Source organism: Halichoerus grypus, chromosome 10 (genome assembly GCF_964656455.1).
Source record: "Halichoerus grypus chromosome 10, mHalGry1.hap1.1, whole genome shotgun sequence".
In the NCBI taxonomy this organism is placed as follows: Eukaryota; Metazoa; Chordata; class Mammalia; order Carnivora; family Phocidae; genus Halichoerus; species Halichoerus grypus.
In genome coordinates this window covers 112417323-112432583 of record NC_135721.1, presented here as the reverse complement: position 1 = coordinate 112432583, position 15261 = coordinate 112417323, and the positions used below count along the sequence as shown (strand labels likewise).

At 50.4% G+C, this 15261-nt stretch overlaps 1 protein-coding gene across 1 annotated transcript; it reads left to right on the top strand.

Annotated features, from left to right (window-relative positions):
• The first annotated feature begins 325 nt into the window (after window positions 1-325).
• ID1 (inhibitor of DNA binding 1) lies at window positions 326-1559 on the top strand. The gene is made up of 2 exons (XM_036121823.2): window positions 326-866; window positions 1104-1559. The coding sequence occupies exons 1-2, from the start codon at window positions 444-446 to the stop codon at window positions 1143-1145; spliced, it is 465 nt and encodes a 154-aa protein (XP_035977716.1). The 5' UTR covers window positions 326-443; the 3' UTR covers window positions 1146-1559.
• Window positions 1560-15261: the final 13702 nt, after the last annotated feature.

Sequence of the window (15261 nt, the reverse complement as noted above, 5' to 3'; positions counted from 1 at the left end):
TGAACCTGAGAAAAGTGATTCTTGAAGTCTTTTCGTTGTCGGCAATGCCTTCTTTGCGAGAAGCCCAAGGTAGCCCTCGCCTCCACTAGCCACCCCGCCCCGTGCCCTCCCACTCTCTGTTCTTGAGACTCGGGTTCCCTTGGTACTAGTGCACCAAGGCCGCGAGGGTGCACTAGTAGAGCAGGAGGCGGGACCCAGAGGCACCGGAGGCCACGCCTCAAGACCGCCTATTGGCTGCTTTTGAACCTCTGAGCCCGCCTCTGGCGGCGGGGGCAGTGGGCGGGGTGGGCGGGGGGAGCTGCGGCGTCTCTATAAGAACAGCTGCGGGGCTGGGCCCTCGCGTTCTACAACCGTCTTCTCTCTGCTTCGAGGTTTTTGCCCTCGCTCGGCGTCCGCCTCCTTCGTGCGCTTCGCCTCCCTCCTCTTTCTCCGACGCCAGAATCATGAAGGTCGCCAGTGGCAGTGCCGCGGCCGCCGCGGGCCCCAGCTGCGCGCTGAAGGCGGGCAAGACGGCAGGCGGCGCGGGCGAGGTGGTGCGCTGTCTGTCCGAGCAGAGCGTGGCCATCTCGCGCTGCGCGGGGGGCGCCGGGGCGCGCCTGCCCGCCCTGCTCGACGAGCAGCAGGTGAACGTGCTGCTCTACGACATGAATGGCTGCTACTCGCGCCTCAAGGAGCTGGTGCCCACCCTGCCCCAGAACCGCAAAGTGAGCCGGGTGGAGATCCTCCAGCACGTCATCGACTACATCTGGGACCTGGAGTTGGAGCTGAACTCGGAATCTCAAGTTGGGACCCCTGGAGGCCGGGGGCTCCCTGCCCGGGCTCCGCTCAGCACCCTCAACGGCGAGATCAGTGCCCTGGCGGCCGAGGTGAGATCCGAACTGGAGCGCGGGAGCATTTTCTTTCTACAGATGGGTAAACTGAGGCCCAGAGGGAGGCGGTGGGGGGTTATTTGGCTCTACGTCCGTCCCATCCTTTCGGGCACCTGGCTATGCAAGGATACCCAGGGAGATCGGAAAAAGCGCTCTCTCAAAGTGTCTCCTGGGGAAGGGCTTGCAGCCTTGTCCCCTCCAACCCGCCTGTCTCACCTCTCCTCTCTTTCACAGGCGGCATGTGTCCCGGCGGACGATCGCATCTTGTGTCGCTGAAGCGCCTCTCTCAAGGACTGGCGGACCCCAGCCCTCCAGGGGGCGAGAAGAATTCATGCTCTGATCCTGCCGAGCGCCTTGCCGGAGCTGGGGAGGAACAAGATTGAGATCAGCGACCGTGGGGCGCTTGCTGGATCCAGCCCAGGGCCGGGGGACTGACGAGGGCAGGCTGACCCTCCCTCCACACCTACCAGATACCAGAGACTTGGGGGACCCCCAGTGTGTTTCTATTTTTTGAAAAGCAGACATTTTAAAAAATGGTCACGTTTGGTGCTTCTCAGATTTCTGAGGAAATTAATTGCTTTGTATTGTATATTACAATGATCACCGAGAATATTGTTTTACAATAGTTCTGTGGGGTGGTTTTTTTTTTGTTGTTGTTGTTATTAAACAAATACTTTAGACTGCGGTAAAGTTGCAGTGATTTCTTGGATTGAGGGGAGGGCCTTGGGATGCGGGTGACCCCTGACCCTTTTCACAGCTCGTGCTGGGGAGGGGGGAGGGGGGACTAGAAGGCCACATCTGGACTGTCGCTTTTACCGACCTGAACTGAGTGTTTTCCGGTGTCTTTAAAGTCCATTCTTTCCCCATCACTGGCCATTTCCCTGCTCCCCCGTGCCATAAAATTAAATCCTCTAGACCTCTAGGGTCTCTCCAAGTGGTCTTGGGCCATCTGGGCCACCTGGGGAAGTTGTTAAAATGCAGATCAACCTGCCAAGTTCCCCTCTCGGTTGAGTATTCCACAGGCTATGTGTAAGTTGGAGAACCAGGTGACTGAGCTGCCTCCGTCTTTGCCAAGATAGGGGAAGGGGAGACCTAGAGGAAAGACTTGCCCAGAGTTTATCTGAGGCAGAACTTCTGTTGCCCCATTCCCCAGTAGGAGGTCCTTCCCCTGTTGGGCTGCCTAGCCCTGGATTGTAGCAGGCAGCCCCGGGGCTCCCAGCTTGTCCAAGTGGGTGAGCAAGTTGGCAGGGCCAGCCTGGGCACAGCTGCTGGGCCACCTGCTCTGGGTCCAGGCTCGGCCCCCTCACCCTGGCCTGGGTATGCCAACAGCGCACACAGACCTCTCTCCCCCAGGGTTCCCGTGTGGGCTGAGGAGGAATGGGAGTCAGTCCCCAGCTCTTGAGCAGGAGAAAGATGTCATTGGCAAGGGACTATCTGCCTGGACATGTGCAAGTTTGTACACGGGGGAGTGCCTATGAGTGTCTGGGCCTGTGTTAGTGACATAAGTGAACTGGCAGATCCCCCCTGTGGGGCTGGGTCATCTGCTGGTATACAGGCCTAGGGGTGTGGGTAAGGATAAGCATGGGGGTGTATGCAGAAGGGCAAATGCGAGCACATGTGTTCTGCAGATAAGTGCAACCTCCAGCTGTTTGGGCTTGTGTGTTCTGCCTCAATGCATTATGGGCATTTATGCATGGGTTTGGCTTGATGGATGGGTCTGTATGTCCAGGAGCTTCCGAACCACACTATGGGTTTCTAAGTGTGTAATTGTTCTGTAAGTTGGCTGGCATTCCTGGGTCTCTGCTGGCCTGGGGTGGAGGTGGGGGCAGCTGTGTTCAGGCAAACCCCTCCCTCAGAAGTTCAAGTACCAACCCTCTGAGCAATTGTTAGGCCCTGGGGACACCACCCCTCAAGTATCCCTACCACCTCAATTCCCCCGTAGTACCCAGGGAAAAACCGAGCCCCAGCAAGGGCAAAGGACTTATCGCAGAGAGGGCAAGGACTATTAATGCATTTTGTCAATAAATGGAATAAAATAGATAGCACCTAGCACCACCAGCCGGATCCATGCTCAACTCTTTACATAGGGCATCCCATGGATCCCTGCGGGGCTAAAGCCAGGATTCTGATCCCAGGTTTACAACAACAAACTGAGGCTTGGAAGAGATGAACAGCATCAGGGACAAATGCAAGATCATCACCCGCTGAGCACTAGCACTGAGCCAGGTGCCACCCCACCCCAAGCACGTTATGGACTTAATCAAAGAACACAGTATCTGGAGGTAAATTATGCCCTTTGCTACTCCCCACTCAACGCCCCACCCCGCTGCTGTTTTGTAGCATTCACCTCTCCGAATTGTAGGGACTAAAGGGAATAGAGCATTTAGCACACAGCGTTGGATAGTTACAAATTATCATTATTAACTGTCGCCTGTGTGTCCTTGGAGTGTCCTCAGAGGCACACGTGCGCACCCATTCCCTCCCGGGGCGGCCCCGCTGCGAGCCCACCCACGGGCACGTAGGCGTGTCCCCCGCGCGTCCTCCCACACGCGGCAGGGCCTCGTTCCAGGGGAGGAAGGGGCTGCGGCGGGGGCCTCGGCCACCTCCCCCCCCCCCCCCCCCCCCGCCGTTCAGGCGCACTCTGGCTTCCACGTTTCCCTCTTTTCCCCTTTGGCCGGGGCCCAGCCCATCTGGAGGCCGGCTCGGCGGCGGCCTGGGAGCGTTTCCATCAGCTGGGCCCGAGGAATGCGGAGCTATTTAACCTGAGCATCCCCAGGTGTACGGAGGCGCCTGGCTGTCTGGGGCCCGCCGCCTTTGGCACGGCCGCGCTAGACAAACAGCGCCGCCCCCGCCCTGCCCCTCCGCCCGCAGCTGCAGCCGGGCCTGGGAACGGGCGGGCGCTGGGCTTGCATCAGGCTCGCCTCGCGGGGTGGGGGTGGGGGGCACAAGGGGCGGCGTGACAGTGTGTGTGTGTGTGTGTGTGTGGCACGCACGACCCTGCTGTGTGTGGAGTATGCGAAACTCTTATGTGTGTGTAGCACCCAAACCTCTGCTGTGTGTGTATGTATCATGCAAAGCCCTGCTGTGTGTGTGTGTGTGTGTGTGTGTGTGTGTGTGTGTGTTGCAAATCATTAACTCCTTAACCCCTCCTGGACAGGGTGCAGGGAGGAGCTAGGGCAGAGGCCACGCGGAAACCCCAGGACAGGGTTTCTTGGGCATTGGACCCTGCCTGCCCAGGGCTGTGGGCCTGAAACCTGAAATATTTTTTTGTTTTCTTTAACAAACACTTATGGAGCACTTATTATGTGCCAGGTATCATACTAAGCTCTTTTAAAACTTAATTCATTTAATCCTCCTCACAGCTGTACAAGACCGATGCTATCATGCTCGTTTCAATAAAAATAACCAGAGCAACAACAGTAATAATAGGCTCACGTTTCAGTCGGGAGGCCGCCAGAACACAGCCTCTGGATCACCCTTGATGCTCATCACTTCACCTGTTTCCGCCTCTGTTTTCTCATCTGAGAAATGGGATCCAGAACCGTGGCTCCAAGGATCAACTGAACCAGTGCACATAAAAAGTTTAGCACCATGGGACGCCTCAGTGGCTCTGTGGTTGAACGTGCAATTCCTGATTTCAGCTCAGGTCATGATCTCCGGGTCGCGGGATCGAGCCCCGCCTCCGGCTCCATGCTGAGCAGAGCCTGCTTGGGATTCCCTCTCTCCCTCTCCCCTTCCCCCCACTCTAAAGAAAAGAAAAAAAAAAAAAAAGCTTAGCCCCGTGACTGGCTTATAGTGGACGCTTCGTGTACCTCGGTGTAAAATGTTCTAAGCCCTTACTGTGGGGACTGACTCATCAGGCCTGTAGGCCATTGCTAGTTCTGCTTTTCAGCTGTTCACCTTCAGAGAGGCGAGGTGACCCACCCAACGCCACACTGGGACACTGACTTAGAGGGCTTTTCAGAAATCAGGTTGGTCCGATCAAGGCGTATGAGGGGCTTCAGGTTCTCATAGGACATCCAGTTGAGCTGTTTCATCATATTTCCAATTGAAATCATACCTGGTCAGTCTATATTTTTGTTTTAAATGCATAAGCTGGAAAAATGCAAGACACATAATACCTATCACGATTTTTGCAAACCACGTTTTGGCATTTCTTAAAAAAAAAAAATCTAACTACACCGTCAAAAGACGGAAACGGCCGAGGCTCTGTTGACCTCTGAGAGGTGCTGGGCCAGGTTCTGTGTGACTGGGTTATGGGAGGCAGGTCACGCAGCTAGACACGGGTCTTGAATCGGGTAGCAACCAACCAAATGGTGGAAATGTCTGCTTCTGTCCCAGAGGCCGAGGGGTCACCGGGCCCCCACTTCTCCATGCACACCCTCCCCTGCATAGGGGAAAGGGTGCTTCACATGCAACCAACCTTATACCTGCCTGTTTGAGTCACCCAGAGCTCAGAGTTGGCTTAATAAGGAGGTTCCCTGGCGCCCCCCGCATTTTGTCTCCTGAGACTAAGGCTCAGCCATATAACCTTTACCCGTGCCAGCTACTCATACTGAGCTCCAGTAACTCCTGGCCAGATAGGGCTATCCTCAGCACAGGGTCACACAGAGCAAGGCTTTCCTGGGACAGACGGGCCTGGGATCCCAGCCGGGCTGCCAGAGGGAAAGGAGGTGAGTCATGGCCAGGCCAGGGTCCGGGAAAGGGAAGGGAAGGGAAGAGAGGAAACCAGAAGGCCTGGAGACCCACGTGGTTGGAGGGGGAGCCCTTATCTTCCCAGACCCGCCCTGGCTGGTGCTTCCTGCCCCAGCTCTTGCAAAATCTTTTTCCCAGCGCTGCCCCCAAGGTGGGCGCCTTGGGCTAATACATAGTTGCATCAGGGGCTTGTGCAAGGGGCAGCTGGAGAGTGGGGGGTGGGGAGGCAGTAGCTGCAGGCCAAGAGGGGCAAGAAAAGGCAGACTCGGCTTCTAGGCCCAGTGCCACTTTTCATTGGGCACTTGCTTCACCTTCCAGGCCCTTGGCATCCTCAGCTTTAAAATGGGTGTTATAGTCACTGTTCTGAGCCTTCAGTGAGATCATCCTGATCCCATCCACTCCTCAAAAGTCTCAGTTGGCTGAGCGTCTGCCTTTGGCTCAGGTCATGATCCCAGAGTCCTGGGATCAGTCTGGCATCGGGCTCCTTGTTCAGTGGGGAGCCTGCTTCCCCTGCTTGTGCGCGCTCTCTCTCTCTGACAAGTAAATGAAATCTTAAAAAAAAAAAAAAAAAAAAGCCCCAGGCTTGGCCATTGTCATCTCTACCTGGAAAACTGTGCCAGCCCCAAGTGGTTTATTCAACAAATAGTTATAAATCTTCGCTGATGTGCTAGGAACTAACGGTTTTGCAGGAGCTAACAATTTAGGTAAAAATCCTTGCCCTCTTGAAACTTACATTCAACTGGAAGAAGATGGGACAGTAAATAAACATGCACACGTGGAATCAGAGGCGGATTTACCCTGCAATGACTGAAGCTTAAACTTCAAGCCTTCTCGTCTGGAAAGAGTCCTAGCAACTTGTCCGCGTTTTTCTATGCGATTTTGTAAAATTTTGTAAAATTTACAAACCGTTGTGTCCAGGTTGCAAAAATCTAGCTTCCACAAAACCTAGATTCTCCCCTGTATATCCAAAGGGGGTGGCACCACGGGATCCAAGCTTGAAGGTTGCAGGAGGCAGCAGAATCAAGTCTACGGGTGTTACTTGTTTCTTCAGCTTGAGACCCCAAGTTCCCTGAGTGACAGGGAAAGCCAGGTAGATTATTATTATTATTTTTTAAATATTTTATTTATTTATTTGACAGAGAGACACAGCAAGAGAGGAAACACAAGCACAGGGAGAGGGAGAAGCAGGCTTCCCACCGAGCAGGGAGCCCGATGTGGGGCTCGATCCCAGCACCCCAGGATCATGACCTGAGCCGAAGGCAGACGCTCAACGACTGAGCCACCCAGGTGCCCCAAAGCCGGGTAGATTGAAGCACTCCAGCACACAGCTGAACTCGCTCGCGCACCAGCAAACGTGGGCGCCCCGTCCGCTTCGGCTTTCTTCGGGTCACTGGCGCCCTCTCCCGGAAAGATCCAGAAGTGCGCCGGCGCAGGCGAGAAACGCAGCCAGGGGCCTGCGGGCGGCGAAAGCTGGTGCCTTGGCGGCCTCTCGCGGACCATCCGGGAACTGCAGCTGGAGCTGTGCGTGCGCTGGAAGAGCATTTCTGTGTCTCGTATGTGGATGTGTGTCTGCCTTCTTGTACACAGCGGGCGACCAATCTAGAAATCTCCGCCCTCAGCCCTTGCTCTTATCAGGGCATGAGCTACCGTTTCCCCCACTATCTCATCCTCTTTGTTCTTCCTTGCTGTGTGACAGCCCCCTCTGAGACCTCATTACCTCATCCATAAGAGCAGATCTTGAGGGCGCCTGGGTGGCTCAGTTGGTTAAACGTCTGTCTTTGGCTCAGATCATGATCTCAGGGTCCTGGGTTCCAGCCCCACATCGGGCTCTTCGCTCCCCCTGCTTGTGTTCTCTTTCTCTGGCAAATAAATAAAACCTTTAAAAAAAGAAAAACAAGAGCAAGAGATTTTGGGCAAATCCCTGAACTTTTTAAACAATTGTGAAATATCTTACATATAGAGAAGAGCAGATATTACTGATGTATACAGTTTAAAGGTAATAATAAAAGCAACATTCAGGGACCAGCCACCCAACTTAAGAAATGAAATATTAGTTCTTTTGAGGCCCCTGTGTGCACCTCTAGATAAAATCCCCACCCTCCCTGCAACACATCTCACCACTCTTCAACTTTGTGATAATCAATCATTTGTTCTTTTATTTTTTTCCACATACGTACCAGTATGCATTCTTAAATATACTGTTGCTTAATTTTACCTGCTTTTGCCTTTTATATAAATAGAATCATACTCTGTGCAATTTTCTGTCCCTTGTTTTTCTCATGCAATATGAATTACATGAGGGTCATCCATGGTGATGTGTGTAGCCTTAGTTCACTCACTTCCACTGCTGTATCGTATTCCACAATGTGATTTTTTTTTTTTAAGATTTTGTTTATTTATTTATTTGACACAGAGAGAGAAACAGCATGAGAGGGGACAGGGCCAGAGGGAGAAGCAGGCTCCCTGCTGAGCCGGGAGCCCGATGTGGGACTCGATCCCAGGACTCTGGGATCATGACCTGAGCCGAAGGCAGTCGCTCAACCAACTGAGCCACCCAGGCGCCCCACAATGTGATTTTTTTACCCAATCTCCTCTTGGTGAATCTTTGGGTTGTTGCATGGGTTTTGCTATTATCAGTGGTGCTGCTCTGAATGTCTTTGTGCACGTCTCCCGGTGAATGTGTGTGGGAAAGATGGGCATGCGCAGTTTAAATGTTACTAGGTTGGACTGGAGTCTGACTAAAGTCAGAACTGGGAGGTCCCTAAGGCATCACTTTACCCAACACACCTATTGTAGTGATAAAGAAAGGGAAACCCAGAGAGGTGAAGTGACTTGCCCAAAGTCCCACAGCCTTGGTGTCCTGGGCTAAAGTCATGCCTCAGGAATAATTTGGGGGATATTTCCTTCCCATTTTGAGGATTAGCAAGATTATTTCACATTTATTTTGTTTGTTTGTTTGAAGTTTATTTAAGTAATCTCTATACCCCACGTGGGGCTCGAACTCATGACCCGGAGAACAAGAGTCACGTGCGCTTCTGACTGAGCCAGCCAGGCGCCCCTATTTTACCTTTAAAATTTTCCTCTGGGCTGGTTTTAGAATTCTGGACAAAGTAGAAACACAGACTGCTCCTTGGGCACCGTCCCGTGGACAAACACACACTCACACTCATCCAGTCTCCAAGTCCTGCCAATTTATATTTTTAAAGATTTTATTAGTTCATTTGAGACAGAGATACAGAGAGAGACAGAGACAGAGCACAAGCAGAGGGAGTGGCAGAGGGAGAGGGAGAAGCAGACTCCCCGCTGAGCCGGGAACACAACGTGGGGCTCGATCCCAGGACCCCGGGATCAAGACCTGAGCTGAAGGCAGACGCTTAACCAACTGAGCCACCCAGGCACCCCTCCTTGCAGAATTTTTTAAAAAATAACCACACACACACACACACACACACACAACCCCCCCCACAAATTCTTTGATACTCCCTCCCATCAAAAGGAGGCTCTATATCCCCTCCCCATGAGCCTGGATGGGCTTTTGTGACTGCTTTGACCAACCGATGACAGCCAAAGTGATGATACCTGTCTTCCAAGGCCAGATCATGAAAAGCCATTCAGCTTCTGCCTGGTTTTCCCGGGGCGCTCACTCTGGGGCAAGCAGCCGCCCTGTAAGCCTGCCATGAGACTGTCACCCTGGCAAGGTCCTGTATAGGATCCGGAGGACACTTCCAGCTGAGCTCAGCCTTCCAGTCACTCATGTCTGAGTGAAGCTATATTGGGTCCTCCAGACCAGCCTGTCCATCAGCAGAGTCCCACTGAGAGATCCCAGTTGATGCCACAGGGAACAAAAGAATCACCCAACCAACCCCTGCCAGAATTCCTGAGCCACAGAATCTCTGAGATGTAATAAAATGGCTGTTGTTTAAGCCATTACATTTGGGGGTAGTTGTTTGCAGAACAGTATATAACCAGAACAATCCTGTTTGCTTCCTTATTTATCCTATCTCCTTTCTCTAGAATAGGTGCTCCATGAGATGCTTTGTTCTCTGCTGTATGCCCACTATCTAGCACAGAGCCAGGCACACAGTTGGTGCTCAATAACTACTTGTGGAATAAATGAGACAATGAGTGAATAGATGTATGCACACCACACTCGGGTCCGGCTCCATTCACCCTGCTGGGTAGAGTTTCTGGGATAATCCTGCAGATACCTTGCATTGGGAAAACTTCTAGCTTCTGCCATCCCCTGGCAGTCCAGTCCCTAACCCTGGAAGGGGGTACTGAGAGTAGCTTTGTTCACTAAAGGTCACTGTGGCACCAGTGCCCCCCACTAAGCACCACCTGCCATGGCCTCTTTTTGGTGTTCCAGCCTCCAGTCTTCACCTAAGGAGGCCTCCTTTATCAGAAAGCTAGTCAAGTTTGGGAACTCTCCCAAGCTCCTTCTGGCTTCTAGAAACCCTACTCCCCCTGCCCAGCTTCCTGATCACAGACAATTGCAGGGATTGCCCTAAGATCATCCCCACCCAGGGCCTTCAGAGCACGTCCTTGCCCCATGCTGCCACCTCCCAACCTAGACGCAGAGCCCTCTCTCCCACAGCTCAGTCTTCCAACAAGGACAGTCCCATCCCAAGATACCTACTATGTGTCGTGCCCTGTGCGGCCTATTTTGCTGCCGGTACCTCATTTCAACGTCTCCACAGCCCAGTGGGAACAGATTCATAGTTACCCCATTTTATTTATTTATTTTTTAAAATTTTATTTTTTTAAAGTCATCCTGACACCCAACGCAGGGCTTGAGCTCAACCTCGAAATCAAGAGTTGCACGCTCCACCGACTGAGCCAGCCAGGCACCCCAACCCCATTTTGTGAATGAGAAAGCTGAGGCTTCAAGAGGAAAAACTAGTTCTGGGTCATGTCATGACTGGCAGGTGCTCTTCTGGGATCCAATTCATCATCATCATCATCATGATGACGGAGGCTCTTTTTTTTTTTTTTTTTTTTTTTGGTAAGTTCTACACCCAACATGGGGCTTGAACTCACAACCCCAAGGTCAAGAGTCATATGCTCTTCGGCTGAGCCAGCCAGGCCCCCATGACTGTAAAGAGAATGGTCCACTACAGGATGCTAAATTTAATGGGTTAAACTTGAAGTGGACACAGGATATTTTCATAATTTCGAAGTGTCTCCCTTAATACATTTAATAATTACAAAGAGTAAAACAGTAATTTTATAGTAGAGAAATCCAGCAGATAACACCTCAGCCAAGTGATCAAGGTGAACATCACCAGTTAAACACGTCAACCTCAGGGACCCCCAGTAGAGGGAAAGAGAAAAGCATGACATCGAGTCTGTGGTATTTTCCCCAACAGTGCATAACCTCAACCTGATCATGAGAAAAACCTCAGACAAACCCAAACTGACAGACATTCTACAAAATAGCTGGCTTGTCCTCTTCAAAACTGTCAAGGTCATGAAAAAGAAGGAAAAACTAAGGAACTGTCACCGACCGGAGCAGCCTAAGGGGACATGAGGACTAAATGTAATATGAGATCCTGGATTGAATCCCAGAACAGAAAAAGGACGCACACTGATAAAATCCAAATAACTTCTATACTTTAGCTAGTAGTAATGTACCAAGGTTAATTTCTTAGTTTTGATAAGTGTTCTCTCATGTGAGACGCTGACAAAAGGAAAAGCTGGGTGAAGGGCGTACAGGAACTCTCGGTAACTTTTTTATTTTTCTAACTGCTGTAAGTTTAAAAATTATCTCAAAAGGAGGGGCGCCTGGCTGGCTTGGCCGGTGGGGCACATGACGCTTGATCTCGGGGTCATGAGTTCAAGCCCCACCTTGGGGGTAAAGATGACAAAAATAAAATCTTAAATAAATAAATAAATTTATCTCAAAGGGGAAAAAAAGACATTAAAATTAAGAAAGAGGGGGAGATAACAAAGACTAAGCAGGAGCAATCCTACTACAGCTTATCTCACCACAGATTACAACCGAAAACTCAACAAATACAAAAAGCAGTTATTGAAAGAACTCTGTAAAGTAATAATAGAGAACAGATTGGGGTGAAAGGTCAAAATGTGAAGAACAACTAGTGTGGCAGCAGTGAGTTTCCTGGCACATTTTTTTCTTGTGGGCGCCTGGGCGGCTCAGGCCATGATCCCAGGGTCCTGGGCTTGAGCCCCGCATCGGGCTCCCTGCTCCGCGGGAAGCCTGCTTCTCCCTCTCCCACTCCCCCTGCTTGTGTTCCCTCTCTCACTATGTCTCTCTCTGTCAAATAAATAAATAAAATCTTAAAAAAAAAATTTTTTTTTTTCTTGTGTCTTCTTGCTTTGACCCAGGGTGCTCTGAATCAGGAAACTGCGTGGTTAAAGATTTTATTTATTTATTTGACAGAGAGACAGCGAGAGCAGGAACACAAGCAGGGGGAGTGGGAGAGGGAGAAGCAGGCTTCCCACTGAGCGGGGAGCCCGATGTGGGACTCGATCCCAGGACCCTGGGATCATGACCTGAGCCGAAGGCAGACGCTTAACGACTGAGCCACCCAGGCGCCGCCCAGGAAACTGTGTGGTTAAGCAGGGCAGCAAAAATGCCAAGCCTGACGTTTTGGCCAAAGAACCAGGAAAACGCGCAGTCCTCCCATTTCGCCCCCAGGGAGCTGGAGGGTGAGGGGAGTCCTAGTCACGATTTGTATTTAATCTTTGTTGCCACCTGGTCCTGCCCCAGGGCAGCCTCAGTCTGCTCTGCTATTCCCAGTCCTGTTGACAGAAAAGGCCTGAAAACCCACCCTCTAGAGGAAAGAACAGGGAAATGGGTTCCCTGGGACGTGAGTAGTATGGGAATCCTCCAAACCTCCTTTCTTCTCTATTTTCTTTTGCTGCTTTGCCCTGAGAGCAGGCCCAGCAGCTAGGAATTGGGAGACAGCTAGCAGTTACAACTCCAAGAGAACTTCATTTTTTTTTAAGATTTTTTTTTTTTTTTTGAGGGTGGGAGAACCAGAGGGAGAGGGAGAGAGAATTTTAAGCACGTTCCACCCCCAGCACGGAGCCTGACATGGGGCTCAATCCCACAACCCTAGGATCATGACCTGAGCCATAATCAAGAGCCAGACACTCAACTGACTGAGCCACCCAAGTGCCCCAAAGGTTTTATTTTTAAGTAATCTCCACACCCAGCATGGGGCTCGAACTCACAACCCAAGATCAAGAGTGGCTTGTTCTTTTTTTTTTTTTTTTTTTTAAAGATTTTTTATTTATTTATTTGAGAGAGAGAGTGAGAGAGAGAGAGCACAAGAGGGGGGAGCGGGAGAGGGAGAAGCAGACTCCCTGCTGAGCAGGAAGCCCGATGCGGGACTCGATCCCGGGACTCCAGGATCATGACCTGAGCCGAAGGCAGTCGCTTAACCAACTGAGCCACCCAGGCGCCCAAGAGTGGCTTGTTCTACCAGCTGAGCCAGCCAGGTACCCAGAGAACTTCATATTTTTGACCAGAGGACCAGAAAAAGGGGCCCCTGGGAGCAGAGAACATCCAGAAAATCTTGGAGAGGAGAGAGCAGACAAAGGGAACCCTGTAACTCTCTGTAGGAACCAACACAAGTCCTGGGCTCAACCCCAAGCTGTGCCTGTGTGGAACACACCCCAAGAAGGATGACAAAGGCTTTGAGTACTGAGTCACCATTGAAACCACTGCCCAAGTCCCAGACTAAGCCCCGCACCAGGGTTTTGAAAAGAAAATGGATATTAGAATCACTGTCCCCAGAAGATGACATAGAACATGAAGTCTGAACCTAACTAGGTTTGCCTGCTAAGAAAAAAAATAAGTTTTCCAGAGGTTTTTAACAGTACCCAGAGTTGCACAAGATAATATTTAAAATATCCAGGATACAATGCAAGGTTACTCAATAAGGAATACCCAACTGATTCTCAAAGAAAAAGACAATCCGTAGTCACCAACCATGAAGAGACCCAGATGTTGGAATTGTCAGACAAAGACATTTGTAATCATTCTCCATGAGGGAAAGATGAGTGCTTGAGAAATGAATGAAAGAACAGGCATTCTCAGCAGAGAAATAGAAATTATTATTATTATTTTTTAAGATTTTATTTATTTATTTATTTGACAGAGAGAGTCAGTGAGAGAGGGAACAGAAGCAGGGGGAGTGGGAGAGGGAGAAGCAGGCTTCCCGCGGAGCAGGGAGTCCGATGTGGGGCTTGATCTCAGGACCCTGGGATCATGACCTGAGCCAAGGGCAGATGCCCAACTGACTGAGCCACCCAGGCGCCCCGAGAAAAACATTTTTTAAAGGTTTTATTTATTTATTTATTTTTATTTTGAGAGGGATGGGGAGGGGCAGAGGGAGAGGGAGAGAGAAAATCTTAAGCAGGCTCCATGTCCAGTGCAGAGTCCAATGAGGGGCTCGATCTCATGACCCTGAGATCATGACCTGAGCCAAAATCAAGAGTCGGATGCTCAACCTACTGAGCCATGCAGGCGCTCCTAAAAATTTTAAGTAATCTCTATATCCAACATAGGGCTCGAACCCACAACCCTTAGATCAAGAGGCACATGTCCACCGAATGAGCCAGCCAGGTGCCCTGAAAAAAAAAATACATATATATATATTTTTTAAGATTTTATTCATTTATTTGACAGACAGAGACACAGTGAGAGAGGGAACACAAGCAGGGGGAGTGGGAGAGGGAGAAGCAGGCTTCCCACTGAGCAGGGAGCCCAACGCGGGGCTCTACCCCAGGACCCTGGGATCATGACCTGAGCTGAAGGCAGACACCCAATGACTGAGCCACCCAGGTGCCCCGAAAAAAATATTTCTTAAATTGAACAGACTTAGGGACATATAGGACAATATCAAAAGATCTAATATTCATGTCAGTGGAGATGCTTATTGGTGCAGAAAAAATTATTTTTATTTTATTCTAATTTTTTAAAAGATTTTATTTTTAAAGTAATCTCTACACCTAATGTAGGACTCGAACTCACAACCCGAAGATTAAGAGTCACATGCTCCACCAAAGAAGCTAGCCAGGCGCCCCCAGAAAAAAATTTTTTTTTAATATTTTATTTATTTGAGAGAGAAACAGCATGAGAGGGGAGAGGGTCAGAGGGAGAAGCAGGCTCCCCACTGAGCTGGGATCCCGACGTGGGACTTGATCCCAGGACTCCGGGATCATGACCTGAGCCGAAGGCAGTCGCTTAACCAACTGAGCCACCCAGGTGCCCCAGAAAAAAAATTTTTAAATGATGACTTGAATTTTCCCAAATTTGGTGAAAAATATAAATTTACAGATTGAAGAAGCTCAGCGAATTCCAAACAGGATAAACTCAAAGACAACCATGCCCAGATACCCCATAACCAAACTGCTGAAAACCAACAGAAAGGTAAAAAAAAAAAAACCCTTGAAAGCAGCCAGAAAAAAAAAAAAGAGAACACTTTATGGGTGCCTGGCTGGCTCAGTCGGAAGAGCATGTGACACTCGATCTCAGGGTTGTAAGTTCGAGCCCCATGTTGGGTATAGAGATCACTTAAAAATAAAATCTTTAGAGAGAGAGAGAGAGAGAAAGAAAAAACCACTTTACAAATAGGTAACAATCATTCGAATTATTATATATTTCTCATCAGAAACCATGGAGGCCAGGGGGTCTGCTCAGGTCAGTGATCTCAGGGTCCTGAGATTG

What these genes read in the sequence shown, in the direction of transcription:
- ID1 (XM_036121823.2), top strand. Translation starts at nt 444, where the DNA reads ATGAAGGTCGCCAGTGGCAGTGCCGCGGCCGCCGCGGGCCCCAGCTGC. An exon ending in TCAGTGCCCTGGCGGCCGAG is followed by an intron (nt 867 to 1,103) that starts GTGAGATCCGAA and finishes TCTCTTTCACAG; the next exon opens with GCGGCATGTGTCCCGGCGGA.